At 38.5% G+C, this 18,989-nt stretch overlaps 1 protein-coding gene across 3 annotated transcripts in view; it reads left to right on the top strand.

Annotated features, from left to right (window-relative positions):
* atr (ATR serine/threonine kinase) overlaps nt 1–18,989 on the top strand; it is a 53,852-nt gene that overhangs the window by 22,411 nt on the left and 12,452 nt on the right. For 2 of the 3 annotated variants that reach the window (XM_031902386.1, XM_031902384.1), the window contains exons 15-34: nt 675–869; nt 1,466–1,651; nt 1,759–1,851; nt 2,856–2,986; nt 3,892–4,035; nt 5,960–6,053; nt 6,147–6,272; nt 6,837–7,046; nt 7,211–7,324; nt 7,593–7,708; nt 8,263–8,383; nt 12,492–12,629; nt 13,119–13,323; nt 13,411–13,592; nt 14,796–14,960; nt 15,882–15,973; nt 16,748–16,839; nt 17,249–17,426; nt 17,557–17,733; nt 18,016–18,175. In XM_031902386.1, the coding sequence (XP_031758246.1) occupies nt 675–869; nt 1,466–1,651; nt 1,759–1,851; nt 2,856–2,986; nt 3,892–4,035; nt 5,960–6,053; nt 6,147–6,272; nt 6,837–7,046; nt 7,211–7,324; nt 7,593–7,708; nt 8,263–8,383; nt 12,492–12,629; nt 13,119–13,323; nt 13,411–13,592; nt 14,796–14,960; nt 15,882–15,973; nt 16,748–16,839; nt 17,249–17,426; nt 17,557–17,733; nt 18,016–18,175 (2,919 nt within the window). The remainder of the gene's footprint in view (nt 1–674; nt 870–1,465; nt 1,652–1,758; nt 1,852–2,855; nt 2,987–3,891; nt 4,036–5,959; nt 6,054–6,146; nt 6,273–6,836; nt 7,047–7,210; nt 7,325–7,592; nt 7,709–8,262; nt 8,384–12,491; nt 12,630–13,118; nt 13,324–13,410; nt 13,593–14,795; nt 14,961–15,881; nt 15,974–16,747; nt 16,840–17,248; nt 17,427–17,556; nt 17,734–18,015; nt 18,176–18,989) is intronic. The other variant, XM_031902385.1, reaches the window with a different exon arrangement.

Raw genomic sequence — 18,989 nt, 5'->3', positions numbered from 1 at the left:
TAGCCCCCACACAAAGTGCCCCCAATTGCCTCATACACAGTACCCCCCATAGACAGTAGACCCCACACACAGTGCCCCCATAAACAGTGCCCCCAAAAATAAGTACCCCCAATTGCCTCATCATACACAGTACCCCCCATAGACAGTAGCCAGCCCGCACACACAGAGCCCCAAATTGCCCCCACAGAAAGTACCCCCAACAGACCAGTGATGTCGGTGGCTCCTTCTCTCTTATGCCGCGGCAACAGGCACTACTATAAGGTTGTGCCTCGTCGCTGACGTGTGACGTCATATGCACGGGCGCAACCTTATAAAAGGGCCTGTTGCCGCGGCATAAGAGAGAAGGAGCCGCTGGCGAAGACTTGCTTGGTATGTTGTTGCGCAGAGTGCGCACTCTGCGTAGGGAGCCGCGGTGCTGGGTGCCCCCCTGGGAGTTGGTGCCCTACGCAGAGTGCGTACTCTGCGTATAGGGAGCGGCGGTACTGGATAACATTTCCCCTGTCTCTCTTAAACAGAAGGACTTCAAGCTTTGCTTAATGTCTTCATATTTATAGCACCTAAGTAGTATATGCCTCTCTATGAGTCATCTGATTTTGAAGGTTGCTTATACCAAATTGATTGAACATTCTGTGTTTTTTTTCAATTTCATTTTGTAATGCTCTTTATTTCAATAGAGGACTTTGCAACTTTTGCTTCCATATCTTGCTGCCAAAGCTAGTCCAACAGCCTCTACTCTGATAAGAACCATTGCCAAACAACTTAATGTGAATCGAAGGGAGATCCTGATCAATAACTTCAAGTATATATTCTCTCATTTGGTTTGTTCCTGCACAAAAGATGAGCTAGAGAAGTCCCTTCATTATCTAAAGGTAAATATTTTAAGTCCAGTATGGTACTCAGAAAAGCATTGTGCATTATGAAGAGAATAAGATAGTTACCCTTATGAAACTTTTTAGATTTAAAATATAATACTAAAAAAAACCATTTTGGAATATTCTGTCACTGTGTGTATACCTTGTAGTAGGACAGATCTGTGTTTAATTCTGCAAATAAAAGCATTTTAATTACATTTTGGAAATCTGTACCATCTCACATTGCTGGAAAATTTGCAAAAGTGAATATTAGCAAAACGCATTGAAGACAATGGGTAATTTTTCTCTGTGGCTTTTTCCTAATCCACGGTGACTTTTCCCGCTGGCATTTTCAGCACACAATACATTGGAGTCTGTGGGCTTTATTTTGCAGTGAAACCTGGCAAAAAGTTTTGCTTGTCACACTATACTGCTGTCCTATTTTAAAATAAGCTCTGGTATAAAAGGAGACAGAGCAAATGCATCCCTTTATCTCAAGTATGAGGTTATATACTTTGAAGTAAAAAAAAAAAACCAATTCTTTAAATATTTTTTTAACTGAATAAGAGTACAAACCCATGCCTGATAAATTAATTACCTGCCATGTCCTGCAGAATGAAACCGAAATTGAGTTGGGTAGTTTACTGAGACAGGACTACCAGGGACTGCACAATGAACTACTCCTGCGCCTGGGAGAGCACTATCAGCAGGTCTTTAATGGGCTTTCTATATTAGCATCATTCGCATCCAGTGATGATCCATATCAGGGACCTAGGACCATCACAAAGCAAGAAATAATGGTGAGTCTAAATGATCTCTTGCAAATGTAAACATTTTATATTTTGTATAACCAAATTGGTATGTTAAAATCACTCCTAATGATGGTTTATGTATTTCTTTTTAAAAGGCAGATTATTTGCAACCAAAGCTTTTAGGAATATTGGCTTTCTTCAATATGCACCTGCTGAGTTCCAGTATTGGCATTGAAGACAAAAAAATGGTAAGTAAATGAAGTTTTTTTTTTTTTTTTAACAGAATGAAACATTATATTTTATCAAAATAAAGCAGTCTAAAACTGTACAACTATAAAGATTTGCACTGCAATAGATTAAACCTATAAATCTCATGTTTTGGCACAATAATTCCATAAAGATGAATGTGCTGTTAGTGCCAATTTGAAAACCTCCCTGATATGGTCACCATCAGAAATAGAGAGTTTTATGTGGCAGAAGGATTCCCAAATGCCTCTTAGTAACAGACACATAAATTAGATTTGTACATAGTAACAAATGAGCCTCTCTGTCCTAGACATTTAGTTGGATTATTATCTCTGTATCTAGGCCATATTTCATTTGGCCAATTGGAAAGAGGACTCGGTAGAGGTAGATGAATATAGCTTAAGGAAATATAGTCATTTGGGTTTCTCAAGCTTCATAAAGGTAATAAAACTATGAGAAAAAGACTTCAGGACATAATATGTTCCCAAATGCTAAATCTAATCTTTAAACTAAAGGAAAGATTTCAACAGAAGGGAACATTGCATGCTGCGTTTTCATCTGATTGTCGAAAGATTACATAGCATGCAGCATTTTCATCCGATGACCCTTGTTTCTCACTGAATTGTCAGATGTGGATGGTTAAAGATATTACCATTCCACTTTATCTGATAAGAATTCACATTACGGCAAGAAGGACCACCTTTTGCACCATTCTTTGTACAGATGCTTTTGCTGTTTTGTGCAGTAGTATAAATAGTTTGTATATCTGACCAAATCTCCCAAGTCCTGCCTTAAGGCCTCAATAAATATTTCACTACCCAGTAGGATTGTTGGTAAACTTTATGGTCGCTCTATGTTAGAGAGAAGGGAAATCGGTAAAAAAATATCCGTTTCTAAATGTAACTATATACTTTTTTTTTATCTTTAATATTTATTGTTTTATAGCCACAAAATAAACATTTTACGTTACACAAAATGTAACTAAATACTTTTTTTTTTTCTGCAGGCCTTAAATAGTCTGGTATTTTTAATGAAACTGATGGGTCTAAAGCATATAAGTTCCGTTAGGGTTAAGATGATGACAACGTTAAGAACTGGCCTACGCTATAAAGAGGAATTTCCAGAACTCTGCTGCAGGTAATCTTATAAATGAATGTAAATTATCTTTAATATCGTTTCCTTGGACAATATTAATGACAATTTCCATTCTTCACAGCCAAAAGTACCAAGTTGCTCTGTAGACTAATAGTGAAAATCACAGCTCTAACAATTCAGTGAAGAATGATTCTAGGTTCTTTTACATTCTCTCCTTGCTTTAAAGGGGTGGTTCAGCTTTAAGTTAACTTTTAGTATGTTATAGAATATCCTATTCCTAGCAACTTTGCAATTGTTCATCATCGTTTTTTTTTATATGTATTTAATTATTTGCCTTCCCTTTCTGCCCCTGAGAGGCTATAAGTTTAATGTTATTGTAACTTTTTATTACTTATTTTCCTATCATCCTGTTCATATTCTAGTCTCTCATTTAAGTCACTGTCTGGTTGCTAGGGTTAATAAGACCCACTAAACTTTAAAATGTAGACCAGTTGCAAATTGTCGCAGATATCAATATCTACATAATATGAAAAGTTAATTTAAAGTCAAACTACCCTATAACTGTCTAACATACTATTAAGAATGGTTCTAGGCTTCTTTTGAAAGAAACCATTCTTAATTAGATGTCGGCTGTGATTTCCATTATTAGAAATATTATCCTTAAGCTTCAGTATAACAGTTCTTCTACTGGTCAGTTTTGAAGAAAAAAAGAATAGATCTTGCTTGACAAAACTGTTGTCTTAATAATTAAAGCATATATATATATATATATATATATATATATATATATATATATATATATATATATATATATATATATATATATATATATATATATATATATATATATATATATATATATATAGAGAGAGAGAGAGAGAGTATATATATATAAAGTATAATATGTATATTAAAAATATGTTTGTGTTTCTCCTGATATCATGTAGTGCATGGGACTTGTTTGTTCGCTGCTTGGATCCAGCGTATCTGGGCTCCCTCCTCAGTCATGTGATTGTTGCATTGCTGCCTCTGTTGCACATCCAGCCTAAAGAAACTGTTGCAGTGTTCCGCTATCTTATAGTTGAGAACAGGTATGGAAATAGTATTCTCAGTCAGTTTATATTTCATGATCTTCTTGAGCTTGAGTGTACACAAGGGGCATATTATTATAGTGTGTAAGCCAACATAACCAATCATGCTGCCCATAGCAACCAATTAGATCTTTGCTTTTGTTTTTTAGCTTGTGACCCTTCAAATCTAAATGCTGATTTGTTGCCATAGGCAACAACACCGGTGATGCAGGCTTACACATAATAATAAATGCCCCATGGACTCGACATGAGTTCTTTAAAAAAGTTACTAATACCAGAAATTAAACCTTTTTTTACATCTATCATAACATTGTGTTTGCATGCTATTTATAATTTTGCTATAAAAATATTTGCTCACTGCATTTCTGATCAGGTCCTATCTTATCTGATCGTCAGAAATGGGTATAGCCATTACCTTACTTTCCTAGGTGGCCACAGCCATGTGACTTTAGCTCTGATAAACTTCAGTTACACTTTACTGTTGCGCTGCAGAACAAAAGGAAGGTAGCAAATAGCAGCTACCTGACACTTCTGCAAGGATTCAGCTTCCTGAACTGGTGTGTCTCCATGGACTTTTAGTAAGTTGGTAAACAGCTAAAACTGCCTATATTGTCTCCCAATAATTTAGGGTGTTTTAGTCATTTCTCTGCCAACTAAAATACACTGTAAAAAAACTGCCCCATGTGCTATTGGCCTCAATTAGCTTGTATAGTAAAGGATCTATAAATATATACATACAGTGTGCACTTGCACTTGTAAATAATGGTACATTAACTTCTGTGCTGTGGAGGGCAGAAGTAGAAGGCACCCAGAATATATTAAATGCAGTGAGAAACAGAGGGCAGTGGCACCCAAAATACATTAAATACAGCGAGAAGCTTTAGTCCCCAATACACTAAATACAGTGAAAGACAGTGATTTCTAACAGTCACGACCCCCTTACCCTTACAAAATGCAGGTGTCCTGGGGGCTGGAGAGGATTCTAGCATTGTAGAGTTCAGAATAAGTCTGTAGTTGGGAATCTGATCAGCTATTATCCTGGCTTCTGCTTTAAACCCAGTGGGTGAGCTTTAGCCTATAGGATAAACCCATGTAAATGGGACTTTTCTTCCCAGAATCCTGTTATGACTTATTTGCATACGTATGAGGCAGTCTCCTCAATCCTTTCAGCTTGTTCGTGAATCCCCACTCCTGGCTCTACCTAAGCTGATCAGAAAACCCTGCACTACACTGATGAGCCCCAAGAAGGGCGAAACCGGTCTGTAGTTGGGAATCTGATCAGCTATTATCCTGGTTTCTGCTTTAAACCCAGTGGGTGAGCTTTAGCCTATAGGATAAACCCATGTAAATGGGACAAGCCCATGTAAATGGGTCTTTTCTAGGAGCCTTAAGGAATTTCTTCCCAGAATCCTGTTATGACTTATTTGCATACGTATGAGGCGCTCTCCTCAACCGTTTTAGCTTGTTCGAGAGTTCAGAATGAATTCACAAAACGTTTGCACTGCTAAGTGCACTCACTAGCTTCACCTTGTGGTAGACATGATAATAGCACCCAAGCAGGAGATACTCTTTAGCTATTATGTGACTTCGGTCGTATTGAAAGTACATTAAGCAGGAGAAACAATAGCGTGTCTGAAAGTAGCTTTATCCTTTAGTGCTGGCACCTTCACAACAATACTACAACTAAAAGAATACAAATTTAAATTGCAAAGTAAATTATTTAAAATGTAAACAGTGTAATTTAGAAATAAAATATATACCATAAAAATCGTGACAGTATCCCCGTAAGTAACCAAAAGTATCTACAAAAAATGATCAACAAGACCTATAGGTAACTTGAAGAATAGTTTTTAGTGTTTGTATCACTTTAAGGCCACTCCAAAAAAGAAGAGAAATATATTGACATAGTTTATGCATTATACAGGGTTGCTGTTCAGGATTTCCTTCATGAAATTTATTTTCTACCTGATCATCCAGAATTGAAAGAAATTCAGAAGGTTCTGCAAGAATACAGGAAAGTAAGCCACCATATTGTGCTGCGTTTGGCTTCAATATATTATTGCCCATTACCAAGAAACATACGTTACCAGTTTTTTTATTTTTCTCTCTAGGAAACCACCAAAAGCACAGATTTGCAGACGGCCATGCAACTGTCCATAAGAGCCATCCAGCATGAAAATGTAGATGTTCGCATGCATGCCCTTACTAGTCTGAAAGAGACACTCTACAAGAACCAGGTGTAAAGACTTTGCAGAACATCAGCCTTTTTGTGCTTTCTGTATGCAGTGGTGTAACTATCTCTACAGGAGACTCTGCAGTCGCGGGGGGCTGGACCAACAAGGTCTGCTGTGTTTAATCCCCTGTCCCTGGACCACTTACTACCAGGACGTGCACTGTGAGCAGCCCAGGAGGAGGGGACAGTTCACCCCAAGCCCCCCTCAGATGGTTTTTATGCAGGGGGGCCTAGCGCAAACCAAGTTATGCTACTGTTTGTATGTGAACCTGTAACTGCTGTGGTCTCAGGAGCAGAGAGTCTTTAACTGTAATATGTTGTGCGCAGTTCAGTGCTCCATCTGTGAGGTTTCTTTGACAAATGTACAAGCATCATACATCATCCCCTCAGTTATATGGTGCTACATATTCATAATAATACTATATAAGCATGTATTTATGTTTATACTTAGCAAAACCTTGAGAACCCTCTTGTAGATACCAAACATTTCCCAGTGGTTTCTGGTTCTCATATTTTATAATTTATTACTATGTGACTGTGTTTAATGTGATTGTTTGCATCATTGTAGGCTAAACTGCTGCAGTATTCAACAGACAGTGAAACTGTCGAACCAGTTATCTCACAGCTGGTAACAGTGCTGTTAATTGGCTGCCAAGATGCCAATCCACAAGCCCGTCTATTTTGTGGTGAATGCCTTGGCCAACTTGGAGCCATAGATCCAGGGCGATTGGATTTCTCAGCCAGTGAAACACAAGGGACAAGGGGCTTTACTTTTGTTGTAAGTATAATGCTTCATCATTTTTGAAAAAAAAATAGTCAAAATAAAAAAAACAGTAAATATGCTCTGATTAGTTATATTGATGAAGAATGGCATACGTGTAACTGAAAAATGTTTAGCCCATTTTTTCGATGTCTTTAATTTTTTTTGCTCTCCATTATTAGTCAGGAGTTGAGGATTCAGATTTTGCCTATGAACTGCTCACAGAGTTAACAAGAGCATTTCTTGCCTATGCTGATAATGTCCGTGCCCAGGACTCTGCTGCTTACGCCATACAGGTAAGGAAAAGTCTTAAAGGAACAGAAAAAAATAAGCACAATTTATATCAAGATCGATGTTCCCATGATGCTCCACTGTCTCAAATATATACCTGAAAGTTAAACACATCACCAAAAGCCTTATAAATTACATAAATACATGAACCACTGTTATGACTATAAATTGTTTTGGCTCAAGAGTGACATGTAAGCCCAATTCTGTATATGCAAGTGCACTGGACTTGTATGTTTCAAATATTTATATGACAAACTTAATGTGTAATTTTAGGAGCTTCTCTCTATTTATGAGTGCAAAGAAGGAAGGACTGATTGTCCTGGGCGTAGGCTCTGGAAGAGATTCCCAGAACATGTTCAAGAAATATTGGAGCCACATCTTAACACCAGGTATGAATCAATATAATCTATTCTGTGGGCTGCTCACTAACCCTGACACTATTTGTGTTTTACTTCAGTCTTCTGTTTAATCCTCTCATTAGTTGTACGTTGATAATTTTGTGAATCTCAGAAGCATCCAGTCATCAGTGTCAAGCAATAACCTAGGGTGCATTAAATAGATACAGGTATAAGTAATCACTGGGACCTAAGGTTTTCATGATAGGATTGCTTTGCTGCCAATATGGTTCACACATTTTTCTCTTATTTCTTCTAATTCAAACTAATTGTTCTGAGGTGACAGGTTTACTTAAACTCAAGTGTCTATATGATAGTACACAATAGTTCTGTGGTAGTTTGTGCTGTTTTCTATCTTTATCTTTATTTTTGTAAATGAAACTCATTCATAGGTTGCAGACTTACAATAAATGTTATGTGTGCTGCAGAAATATATATATATATATATATATATATATAAAACATATAGCACATATCTAGTTTTGCTTGTTTATGTCTCAAATCATACAGTTTCATTACTGGTCTTTTATTTGCCTTGTACGTAATAGATACAAGAGTTCCAAAAAGGCTGTAAACTGGTCCAGAGTGAAAAAGCCCATTTATCTGAGCAAATTAGGCAATAACTTTGCAGACTGGTCAGCAACATGGGCAGGTTACCTCATAACTAAGGTACAGTATATGTTTTTTCTGCTTCCTTTCTCCAAGCAACCTTATTAGTAATGCACTGAATCCAGAAATCTCTTCCAGATTAGGCCAAATGCTAAGCATTTTTTGCAGAATTCCAATTCATGTGAATCCTTAATGTTCCATCTAAACCCTGATAGGGAATCTGTCACCCTTAGAAATAATTCTAAATCCTTTTCTATCAGGTTAGTCAAACAAAATAAACTTTACTTACACTATATTAATTGTATGAATCTTGTTCCCTTAAGTCTTGGAATTAACAATCTCAGCAAATAGCACTATAAAACAAGCTCTGTATCATCCAAAAATCTTGTGTATGTGACTGAATGGAGAATCTGATGCCTGTGCCCATTCACAGGCTACACAATTATAGACAGTGAGTAGAGAGAGGGAATGTGAGGAGGGCAGTGACATATAGGAAGTGCAGAAATTAAAGTGAAAGTGACTGCTCTACCTCAGGCATAGAGGCGGGGAAGGCAATATATAATTGACAGCTAGTATGGATGTTTTAATAAAAAGAGAATTTGGATTTCATTGTTAATTTAAAATGATCTTTTATTATGCAGCAGGTGACAGGTCCAATTTAAAAATTTATGTCTGGGTGACAGGTCCAATTAAAAACTTGCTAATAAATAGGGCATTGTATAACATATTAAAATCCTTAAAATCACGTCTTATAAACACGGAAGTTGAAATGTTTTCACAACATGCGATGCTCTTTAACCCTTCCGTATCCTAATTTGTGTATGCAAATTAGGATTCGGTTCGGTATTCGGCCAAATCTTTTACAAAGGATTTGGGTTGTGCCCGAATCCGAAAATAGTTGGTTGGTGCATCCCTATTGCTATTTGTACAACAGAACATAGGAATTCTTCTGCAACATAGTATGGCACATTTTATGTTTTTAACAGCCTACAAGTGATAAAAATGTAAGACCTAGAAATAATAAAGGGGGAAAAAAAGCAAACATCATAAAATAGGTCAGACAGTGCAGCAGGTAACGTAAGTAGAGACAATTCCAGGATGACTGGATTGGTTTTTTTCCTTCATTAGGATTCATTAGTGATTAGTCTGACTGCTCATGGGAAGAAGCTTTTTAATAGTCTTCTGCTTCTTCTTTTAATGCTTTTGGCCTTCTGTGCCTGATAGAATAGTTGGGCTTGTGCCAGAACTAATTCAATTTGCCAGTTAGAATTACTTTGATCATAGATCAAGTTTAGTAGAACTACATTAGTGACTCCATCATTAGTGACTCTGAAACCCTTTTTAGGAAATTGATGAGCTTTTTGGGTTTTGGTCTTAGTGTTGTCAGTCAACCTTAAAGGAGAAGGAAAGGCTAATAAAGAGTTAATCTCAAGCTGCAGGCATACCTTCGGTTGTCTCAATAGTGCCCTTAAGTCTCCCCATATTTCACCTGTTCAGATGATCAGAAGCCAAACAGGAAGAAAAAACGCTGAGCTGTGTAAAGAAAGTTCCCATAATGCCTCACTCCTGCACAGACACCCAGACCAAGTGAACATGCTCAGTTAGTAAGTCTATGAGTCAGCTTCCTGCTGATTGGCTCAGATCCACATTCCTAAGGGGGGGGGGGGAGTGAGGTCTTAGCATTCTTGAGGGAGGGGGGAGCAGGAAGCTGAAAGCTGCGTGTCTCTGGCAGGGGAAAACAGACACACCTAATATTTTTACAGAGAAGTCAGTGCAGTGTTTCTGTGAGTGCTTATGGCTGTATTTACATGGACCTTTCTGATAAAGCTTACTTAGTTTTTACCTTTCCTTCTCCTTTAAAGAATTTGAGAGATGTAGACCTGGAAATGTAATAGTGTTAACTTGCTCAATGTTGCATACCCCCCAACTGTCCCGCTTTCCGCGGGACAGTCCCGGTTTTTATAGCGCATCCTGCTGTCCCGGATAGTTCCATGAACTATCCAGCACAGCGGGATGCTCTGGCTGGAGCCGGGTGCTCCGGCTTCTTCCCCTGCTCTGCTTCTTATGCCGCTCCTTGTGCTGAGGCGACAGGCCCTTTTATAAGGTTGCGCCCCGTGCGTACGTGTTACGTCAATACGCACGGGGCGCAAGCTCTTTTGGGCAGGGCCCTCTTCACCTCTTGTATCGGTTACTGATTGCTTTATATGTTACTCTGTATGTCCAATGTATGTAACCCACATATTGTACAGCGCTGCGGAATATGTTGGCGCTTTATAAATAAATGTTAATAATAATCATAACCTTATAAAAGGGCCTGTTGCCTCTGCGCAAGGAGCCGCATAAGAAGCAGAGCAGGGGAAGAAGCTGGAGTGCCTATGGGGGGTACTGTGTATGGGGGCACTTACTATGGGGGCATTGTGTATGGGGGGTACGGTCTATGGGGGCATTGTGTATGGGGGGGTTCTGTCTATGGGGGCATTGTGTATGGGGGGGTTCTGTCTATGGGGGCATTGTGTATGGGGGGGTTCTGTCTATGGGGGCATTGTGTATGGGGGGGTTCTGTCTATGGGGGCATTGTGTATGGGGGGGTTCTGTCTATGGGGGCTACTGTCTATGGGGTTAATTGGGGGCTACTGTCTATGGGGTTAATTGGGGGCACTGTCTACGGGGGCACGTTCTACGGGGGCATTGTGTGTGGGGGGGACTTTCTATGGGGGCATTATGTATGGGGGGTACTGTCTATGGGGTTAATTGGGGGCACGGTTTATGGGGGCACTGTGTATGGGGGTACTGTCTATTAGGCCATTGGGTGCACTGTGTATGGGGGGCAAAACTGGTACATAGTTATAACTCATTTATAACTGACTCCCTTCTCTCTATATTTGTATTTGATGTAGGAGTTGCTATATTGTTTTCCTTAGGTAGTACAGTATGAGCGTATAGCACATTTGCCTCTGATCCTGCCTTTTCAACTATATAAAAGGAGTATTTTTTTTAAAAAAAATGGGGTTTGGCAATTGGGCTGTGGCCACAAAAGTGGGCGTGGTCAGAAAATTGCCCCTCTTCATTTTCAATTTTCAATTTTGGGAGGTATGATGTTGTTATTTCTAGTGTGTAACAGTACATATTGATACTGGTGCTTCCTGAACTCTATCATCATCTCTTTTGTCTTTGCAGCATAAAGAACTAGGTAATGGTTCCTGCTATATAGAATAATGTCCAGGAATAGTGGTTAAGGCTAGTGGTCTGTATCTCGTTTCGTTGTTGTCCTGGATGAGTAAGATTTGCTAGTTTGTTAAGGAGTTTGGTTGGATTTATAGTATTGAAAGCAAAACTGTAGTCAAGAAACAGCGGTGTGTGTTGGCTTTTTAAGGTGTAACAGTGTAGAGTGCAGTGCAAGGGCAGCTGTGTCTTTTGTAGATCTATTTAGATGATATGTGAATTGAAGCTGGTCTAGAGTGTTGGTAATAATGGAGCTGATGTCGAACTTCATAGCAACAGACCAATGGCTCTGTAATCACTGAGGCATTTCAGTTTATTTATTTTAACACAGTTATAATCATTAAAGTCATAAAATGGTAGGATATTAAAGGACAAGGAAAGGCTAAGTCACACCAAAATGTTAGGCACCCCCAAGTGACTTTAATTGCTTACCTTGTACCCCAGGCTGGTGCCCCTGTTAGGAGAAAACAGCACCAGCCCGGGGTACCTGTAGCGAGCGCTTCCTCCTTCCTGCTTCGTTTTGCTGGGACCCCAGGACCGGCCCATGAGCAGTAGAGTGCCTAACATTTTGGCACCCCCTAGTGACTTTGCCTTTCCTTGTCCTTTAAGACTTATTAAACTTCAGGACTTCATTTGCTCAATTATGAATGGGCACTACCTATCACTTAACATCAGTGTTGCTTGCTGCAAACTGCCACCACCCTTCATTTTTATTAATGTTTCCTTGTTATCCGATTGCATTTTACCTCTATTATGGAGATTCCTTTCTGGGTGCCTCTTTGCGCTAGTTTAGTTTAAATATCTGGCTATTGTGCTGTTTCAAATGTTTGATTTAATAACATTCATTGCAAACCAAATGCTGTGAACTCTTTCTGCTTATGAATTCCAAGCCTATACCATCTCATGGTAAGCATGCATATTTGTGTGATTATTTTGGTCTGCCCAGGTTCGACATGAGTTCGCTAGGAGAGTTTTCGGCTGTTGTAGTATAATGATGAAGCATGACTTTAAAGTGACCATTTACCTGCTCCCACATATTCTGGTCTATGTGTTGTTAGGATGTAACAAAGAAGATCAACAAGAGGTAAGGAAGTGTGTACAAATTTTTTAATACTTGCTAAAAGATAAAGGAGAAGGAAGGTATAACAAAGCATGGAAAAGAAGGACAAAATAAGGTCAGTCCTCATACCCCATCTACAATGCCAAGCAGCATTAACCATGTTAAAGAAGCCTTTAGGTTCTTGGTGGAATATAGTCAATGCAGATTAAACTTCCTGAAACTTGACTGACACTTTTAAAGTATACTGTCTTACATTCAATATGTCCCTAAAGTATGCAAACATGACCTCTTATAATTTGCAGTAGTGCTTTTCTATATATGGCTTAGTTTCCAGTTGGCCATCTTACATCGATATATACCATAAATATGTGTCCCAACACATCACTCATAGTTAGGGTATGTATTCACATATTTCTAAATCAAGTAAAGGAACATTGTGATGAATTTTAGTCCGCAACATAAAAATTCAGACAGCAGGGATATGCTTGCTTCTGATCTTCAGGTACATTTCAGGTATATGCTGAAATCATGGCAGTCTTGAAGCATGAAGATCCACTAATGCGTCGGTTACAGGACAGCGCCTCAGATGTGAGTCAGCTCAGTACCCAAACAGTCTTCTCCATGCTTGATCACCTTACTCAGTGGGCACGGGAAAAATTCCAGGCACTTAATGCTGAGAAAACAAACACCAAACCAGGACACAGAGGGGAACTGAAGGGTTAGTTATTTTTACTTAATTTTTAATTGACAAACTGCTGCATATTGGGGTCTAGGCATTTGTTTACAGAAATGTGTTTTTTCCTAGCAGTATCTAATGAAGACTATGGAGAGTATCAGAATGTAACAAGGTTCTTAGATCTCATACCTCAGGATACTTTGGCTGTTGCTTCCTTTCGCTCCAAAGCTTATACCAGAGCTGTCATGCACTTTGAATCCTTTATAATGGAGAAGAAACAAGAAATTCAGGAGCACCTTGGATTTCTACAGGTGGGCAGATTTTGGTACTTTTAGATAAGGTAGAAAAGACTGGGCTGATATCTACAGAATAAAGAGCCTAGTTTGCAATTTTGAGCAGCTGTCACTTTTTGGAACATTATTTGTTTCCAGTTTTTAATAGGAAATATACAGCAGTGCTCAGTGGAATCCCATAAACTTAAGATATGTTAGTCTTAAGTCTGTGGTCCTTAGCCTAAAGTCATAGCGATACCTTTAGCGTTGTGATTAGATATTTGATTAGATTAATCACAAAATCACTGACATAAGCCTACCAGATTATTAAAATATATTGCTGTAAATAAAACATTCCACTTCCTCATATATTAAAAGGAGTACATGCATATAAGATATACAGTGCCACAGACACTCAAAAGATGGGCTCACAAGATCAGAGCTCACATGGACAGCTTTGAAGGCAGGGATCATTACTGTTACTGGTGCAATTTCTAGGTTTTATGATGGCCATACACATACAGATAAAATCGTATGAAACCTAGTTTTGTGCGATTTTCGGATCATATGTGGGCTCCGAATTATCCTTCTGATAATTTTCTTACCGCGGCGATCGCCCAGGTTAGAAAATTTTGGTTGGCTAACAATAAAATCTGCGCATGTATTGTGTATCTTACGATATCCTTGGGGGACCTACAATGGAAATCACTTCTGCCAACTATTTCATGTTCAGAACATTCTCCGATTCGTATTTTAAAGGCTTTATCCTACAATTTCAGTCTGAATGTTAGTTTCAGACCGTAGCATTTAAACGTACAACCGATTTCCAAACGTTCACCGCAAGAAGACTAAAATCTGAACGAGTATGGCTAGCTTTAGTCCAGCTTTAAAACTGTTTGTTGGACATATGTTAAACATTGGTTATCAATTATTTATCATAAAATCCTTCTATAACAAAAATCTTTCATCTGCAGTAGACAAATCCCTTTGCCTTTTTCTGCTAGTAGTTACTAAGATTGTCTTCCACATTATTAGTTTCCTCCAGCCTTTATAACATAATAAAAGAATTATTGTAAAGAAGCCATTGCAGTTTTAAACTTAAATTCATTTTGGCTCATTTAGTACTATTTTCTATGTTATCTCGGGCCTTCATGTCTACATGCATCTAAAATAAAGACCTTCTAGCATGTATGGCTCTTATTAATAATGTTGTACATACAATTAGCATTTGTTCTTCTTCAGAAACTGTATGCTGCTATGCATGAGCCAGATGGAGTAGCTGGGGTAAGCGCCATTCGCAAGAAAGAAGCTTCTCTGAAAGAACAGATCTTGGAGCATGAAAGTATTGGTTTGTTGAGAGATGCCACCGCTTGCTATGATAGAGCCATTCAGCTTAAACCTGAGGAGGTAATTACTATAATAATGGCATGTGAACAATTAAACAGATTTAAGACCTGTGGAATATTAAGTTGCCTATATAAGGCCCCTATATAGCAGCTTCAGCATGGTTAGGGTTTTGTACCAAATCTACCTTTTATAGATAAAGTATAGATTTGTCGTTTGCTTTTCTGTCAGGTTTACATACTCTCATTTCACCAAGAACATTGTATTCTCAGCATGAAACGTCATATGGAGTTGACCATATACTGGGTGGGCATAACTAGGGCAGTGCATCAGTGTGCGATGGTGTCATTAAGATTTTCATTCAGCCGTGTTTGTTTTTCTAGAACAGCAGTTTTTTTTTTCTATCAAGTCTTCACATATGATATGTGACACCAATGCACTGGTCATATGACACTGTATTGCCACAGGTTACAGGTACCTGCAAACATTATTATTTTCTATGCAAAAGCAGTTAAAGGGTGCTTAAATTTCCGAGAAATCTGCCTGGGTGCATACTTCACAAACTGATTTGCAGATTCAGGGGACTAAGCAATACCTATGTATGTATGTATGTATGTATATATATATATATGCCTGCTTATAATCAAAAAATCAGTGCAATATTGTATCTAATAAATGTATGTATGTAAGTATAACTTTATTTATAAAGCGCCACAAGGGTACGCAGCACTGTACAGTCTTACAGTGTACAAAATTACATACAGGGTACACAGGGAGTAAGTGCCATGTGGTATGAAACACAGTAGGAAGGAGGTCCCTGCCCCGTAGAGCTTACAGACTATAATGCCAAAAAACATAAGCTGCTCTGTGCTTTTGCACATGCCAGGGTGTCTGTACTCTCCAGGACTGCAAGAAATTAATACTTAAGAGAAAGATACAGGGCTTTTAAAATTATTAATACATGTTTATAATATTTCTCCTCAGATAATTCACTATCACGGGGTAGTGAAGTCTATGCTGGGTCTTGGCCAGTTGTCTACCGTAATTACTCAAGTTAACGGAGTGTTAAATAGCAGGTAAAGTTTGATTTGTGTATCAAAAGCTCCTTTTAATGGTGAAATATATAGTTTTAGTCTTTATAAAAAGTGTCAGTTTTACAGTGTATTCATTCAGTGGTACTACTACTTTCATATCTGTTGTAGCCCCATGTACATAGCAGTTGATTGACACAAAATGGCAAGCCAATTCACTCATCAGCACTACCACTGTGGGGTGGCATTTTTGTTTGAGGAGTCTAGCCAGATAAAGTTTCTGATTAGAAGACAGATTTTATGTATCAGCCCTCCTAGGAGAGGAATAGACTTATGGGGGTGGGCCATTATGCCCCCCTAGGAGGGCTGCCAGTTGTTCTGTCCTTTAGTATCCTCACTTTTCATCAGGTGGATTTAACCCTTTCACTGTTTTGTTTAATTTTGAATTACCGAAGAGGCCAAATATCTACATTTCCATTAAGAATGGATTATATGCATTCATATTGGCTAATGCACCTATTGACATTGCTGTAGGTGGCCATATTGGGTTTAAACATTCAGTATTCATGATGGGGAAAGTGGGGAAATGTACCATTTCTGAAGCAGTTACAGAGGTATACAGGCTTTATGTCCATGCAACTGCTTTGGTTACTTGGCTAAAATTATTTGTACCCTCCCCCAAGATTTACAGAACAATGCACGGAGAAAGAAATTTGATTAGCCCAGTATACATAAATGTGCTTATTACACTAGACAGAAAATGAAGAATTATCCTCTTTTTATGTTATATTTTATCTGACATTTTGTTTTCTGCTGCAGGCCAGAGTGGACAGCTGAACTAAACACGTATAGAGTGGAAGCAGCATGGAAACTCTCACAGTGGGATTTAGTGGGGGATTACTTATCTGCAGGTATTATATATGTCAAAAGGGTGGTGGTTACATTTAAGGGGTGCTTCTACTTCAAATTAACTTTTAGCACAGTTTAGTCTATAATATTATACTATCATTTGCAGTATTTCAGTTAATTTATGTTAATGATAATTGACTCTGCCAACCAATATTTAGAGTTAGCGACTTAAAAATGGTAGAATAGAAATGTTAAAACCATAAAAATGTAGAAACTAAAAAAAAAAAAACAGTTTTTTTTATAGCTGACTTGTTTTCTTCCAACGAGGCAAGCTATGTTTACTTAAACTACCCCCACAGCCTTTTCCACGCAACAATATAATTTTGTCAAACAATGTGGGTCATTATTTATGATCAGGTTTGTAAAACTGGATGGAGTGTGTGGCTGCTGAATATGTATGTTCTCTTGCAGACAGAAAATCTACCACATGGAGTATTAGGCTGGGGCAGCTTCTGCTGGCAGCTAAAAAGGGAGAGAGCGATAGGTTTTATGAAACACTCAAAGTTGTGCGAGCCGAACAAATTGTTCCACTGTCTGCTGCCAGCTTTGAAAGGGGCTCCTACCAACGAGGATATGAGTACATAGTAAGGTACATTACATTGTTGCAATATAGCTGATTCAATAAGTATGTAACTTTATATAGATATGCCAGTTATTTTTTTTTTGCTCTGTAAAGAAGCATAGTCCTTAACAGAAGGACATGCTTTTTCTTTTTCTAGGTTGCACATGTTATGTGAGCTGGAACATAGTGTAAAGATGTTTCTTCAGAAGTCTTCTGTTGAGCCCCCAGTAGACTCTCTAAACTTGCCAGCACGGCTAGAAATGACACAGAATTCCTACAGAGCAAGAGAGCCCATCTTGGCACTTCGCAGGGCATTGCAAACAATCAACAAAAGGTGCCTCTTTATATTTTAATCTTGTGTACAAAACCCATCTGATTTCTTGCACACCAAGAAAGCCTGTCTGCTTTATCTGAGTGTACCTTTCGTGAGAAATATCTGATTTATGTATACTTGTTATTATTTTACTTTATTTGTAAATCACTGACTATTCCACGTCACTTTCCAGAGATTGGACAGGACTGGCATGCTCTTGGCATTAACAGAGCTTAGTCGTTGGATAACTGGCAGAGTTACTGAAAATTCTAGGGCTTATTACTGATGGCTTCTTTTCCTCAGGCCTAATGATGCAGATATCATTGGTGAGTGTTGGCTGCAAAGTGCCCGAGTTGCACGCAAGGCCGGACATCATCAGGCTGCTTACAATGCACTACTTAATGCTGGGGAGTCCAGACTGTCTGAGCTCAACGTTGAAAGGGCAAAGTGGCTCTGGTCCAAGGTAAGCTTAGTATGATTAATCATACATAGATGCATGTAGCCATTTCTGTAGTGGTATGTGTGCCAGTGTTAAAGAAGTTGCCAAATTACCCTAGGTACCTGTTACTGTGGTGGTTGCTCCTGCATTAATTGACAGCAGAGTGTCTTGGGGGATTAATATATGCCAGGAGTAGATAGAAGAAGCAGAATGGGTGTCACAATATAAATAGCTTAGGGTCCCAAATCCTGCCCTATTAAAGCATGATAGCATAAATGTTTAGAAGAAAAGGGGCAGCTGCCCAGCACACAGACACAGGAAGATTGCCAATTTTACACATTGTTGCAATATGTAGCACACAGAGTTGACACTTCACAACATTTATTAAAGGAAAGTAAAAGCTTGCAGGAGGTTAACCCCACCTTCCTTAAGTCGCACAGAAAATCTGCAATGCAATCAGATGCACAATATGATTTGTAAGTCATATAACAAACACATATGTAAATACAACAAATATATATCACCATTATCACCAACAGTCATATTACACAGTGGGGCTCATTAACTAACACTATGCAAAATTACTCAAGGGCCATAGCCCAAGTTTTTGCGTCAGTATCTTTACCTGCAAAAGGCTGAGCAAAGTTAATTGCTGATTAGTTGCATTGGGTTACTGCCAAGGATTTTGACAGTGTGACCCTGAGTCAATGGTTACTCTTAGATGTTAGACAATGTGTCATATACATGTATATCACACATATACATATCCCTTACACTTTACATGTTATCTCCACTCTTGGCTCTCTTAGAGTATAGAGAACCATTCTTTAAGTTGTAA

This window comes from Xenopus tropicalis, chromosome 5, assembly GCF_000004195.4.
Source record: "Xenopus tropicalis strain Nigerian chromosome 5, UCB_Xtro_10.0, whole genome shotgun sequence".
In the NCBI taxonomy this organism is placed as follows: Eukaryota; Metazoa; Chordata; class Amphibia; order Anura; family Pipidae; genus Xenopus; species Xenopus tropicalis.
This window is presented reverse-complemented; position numbering and strand designations above follow the sequence as displayed.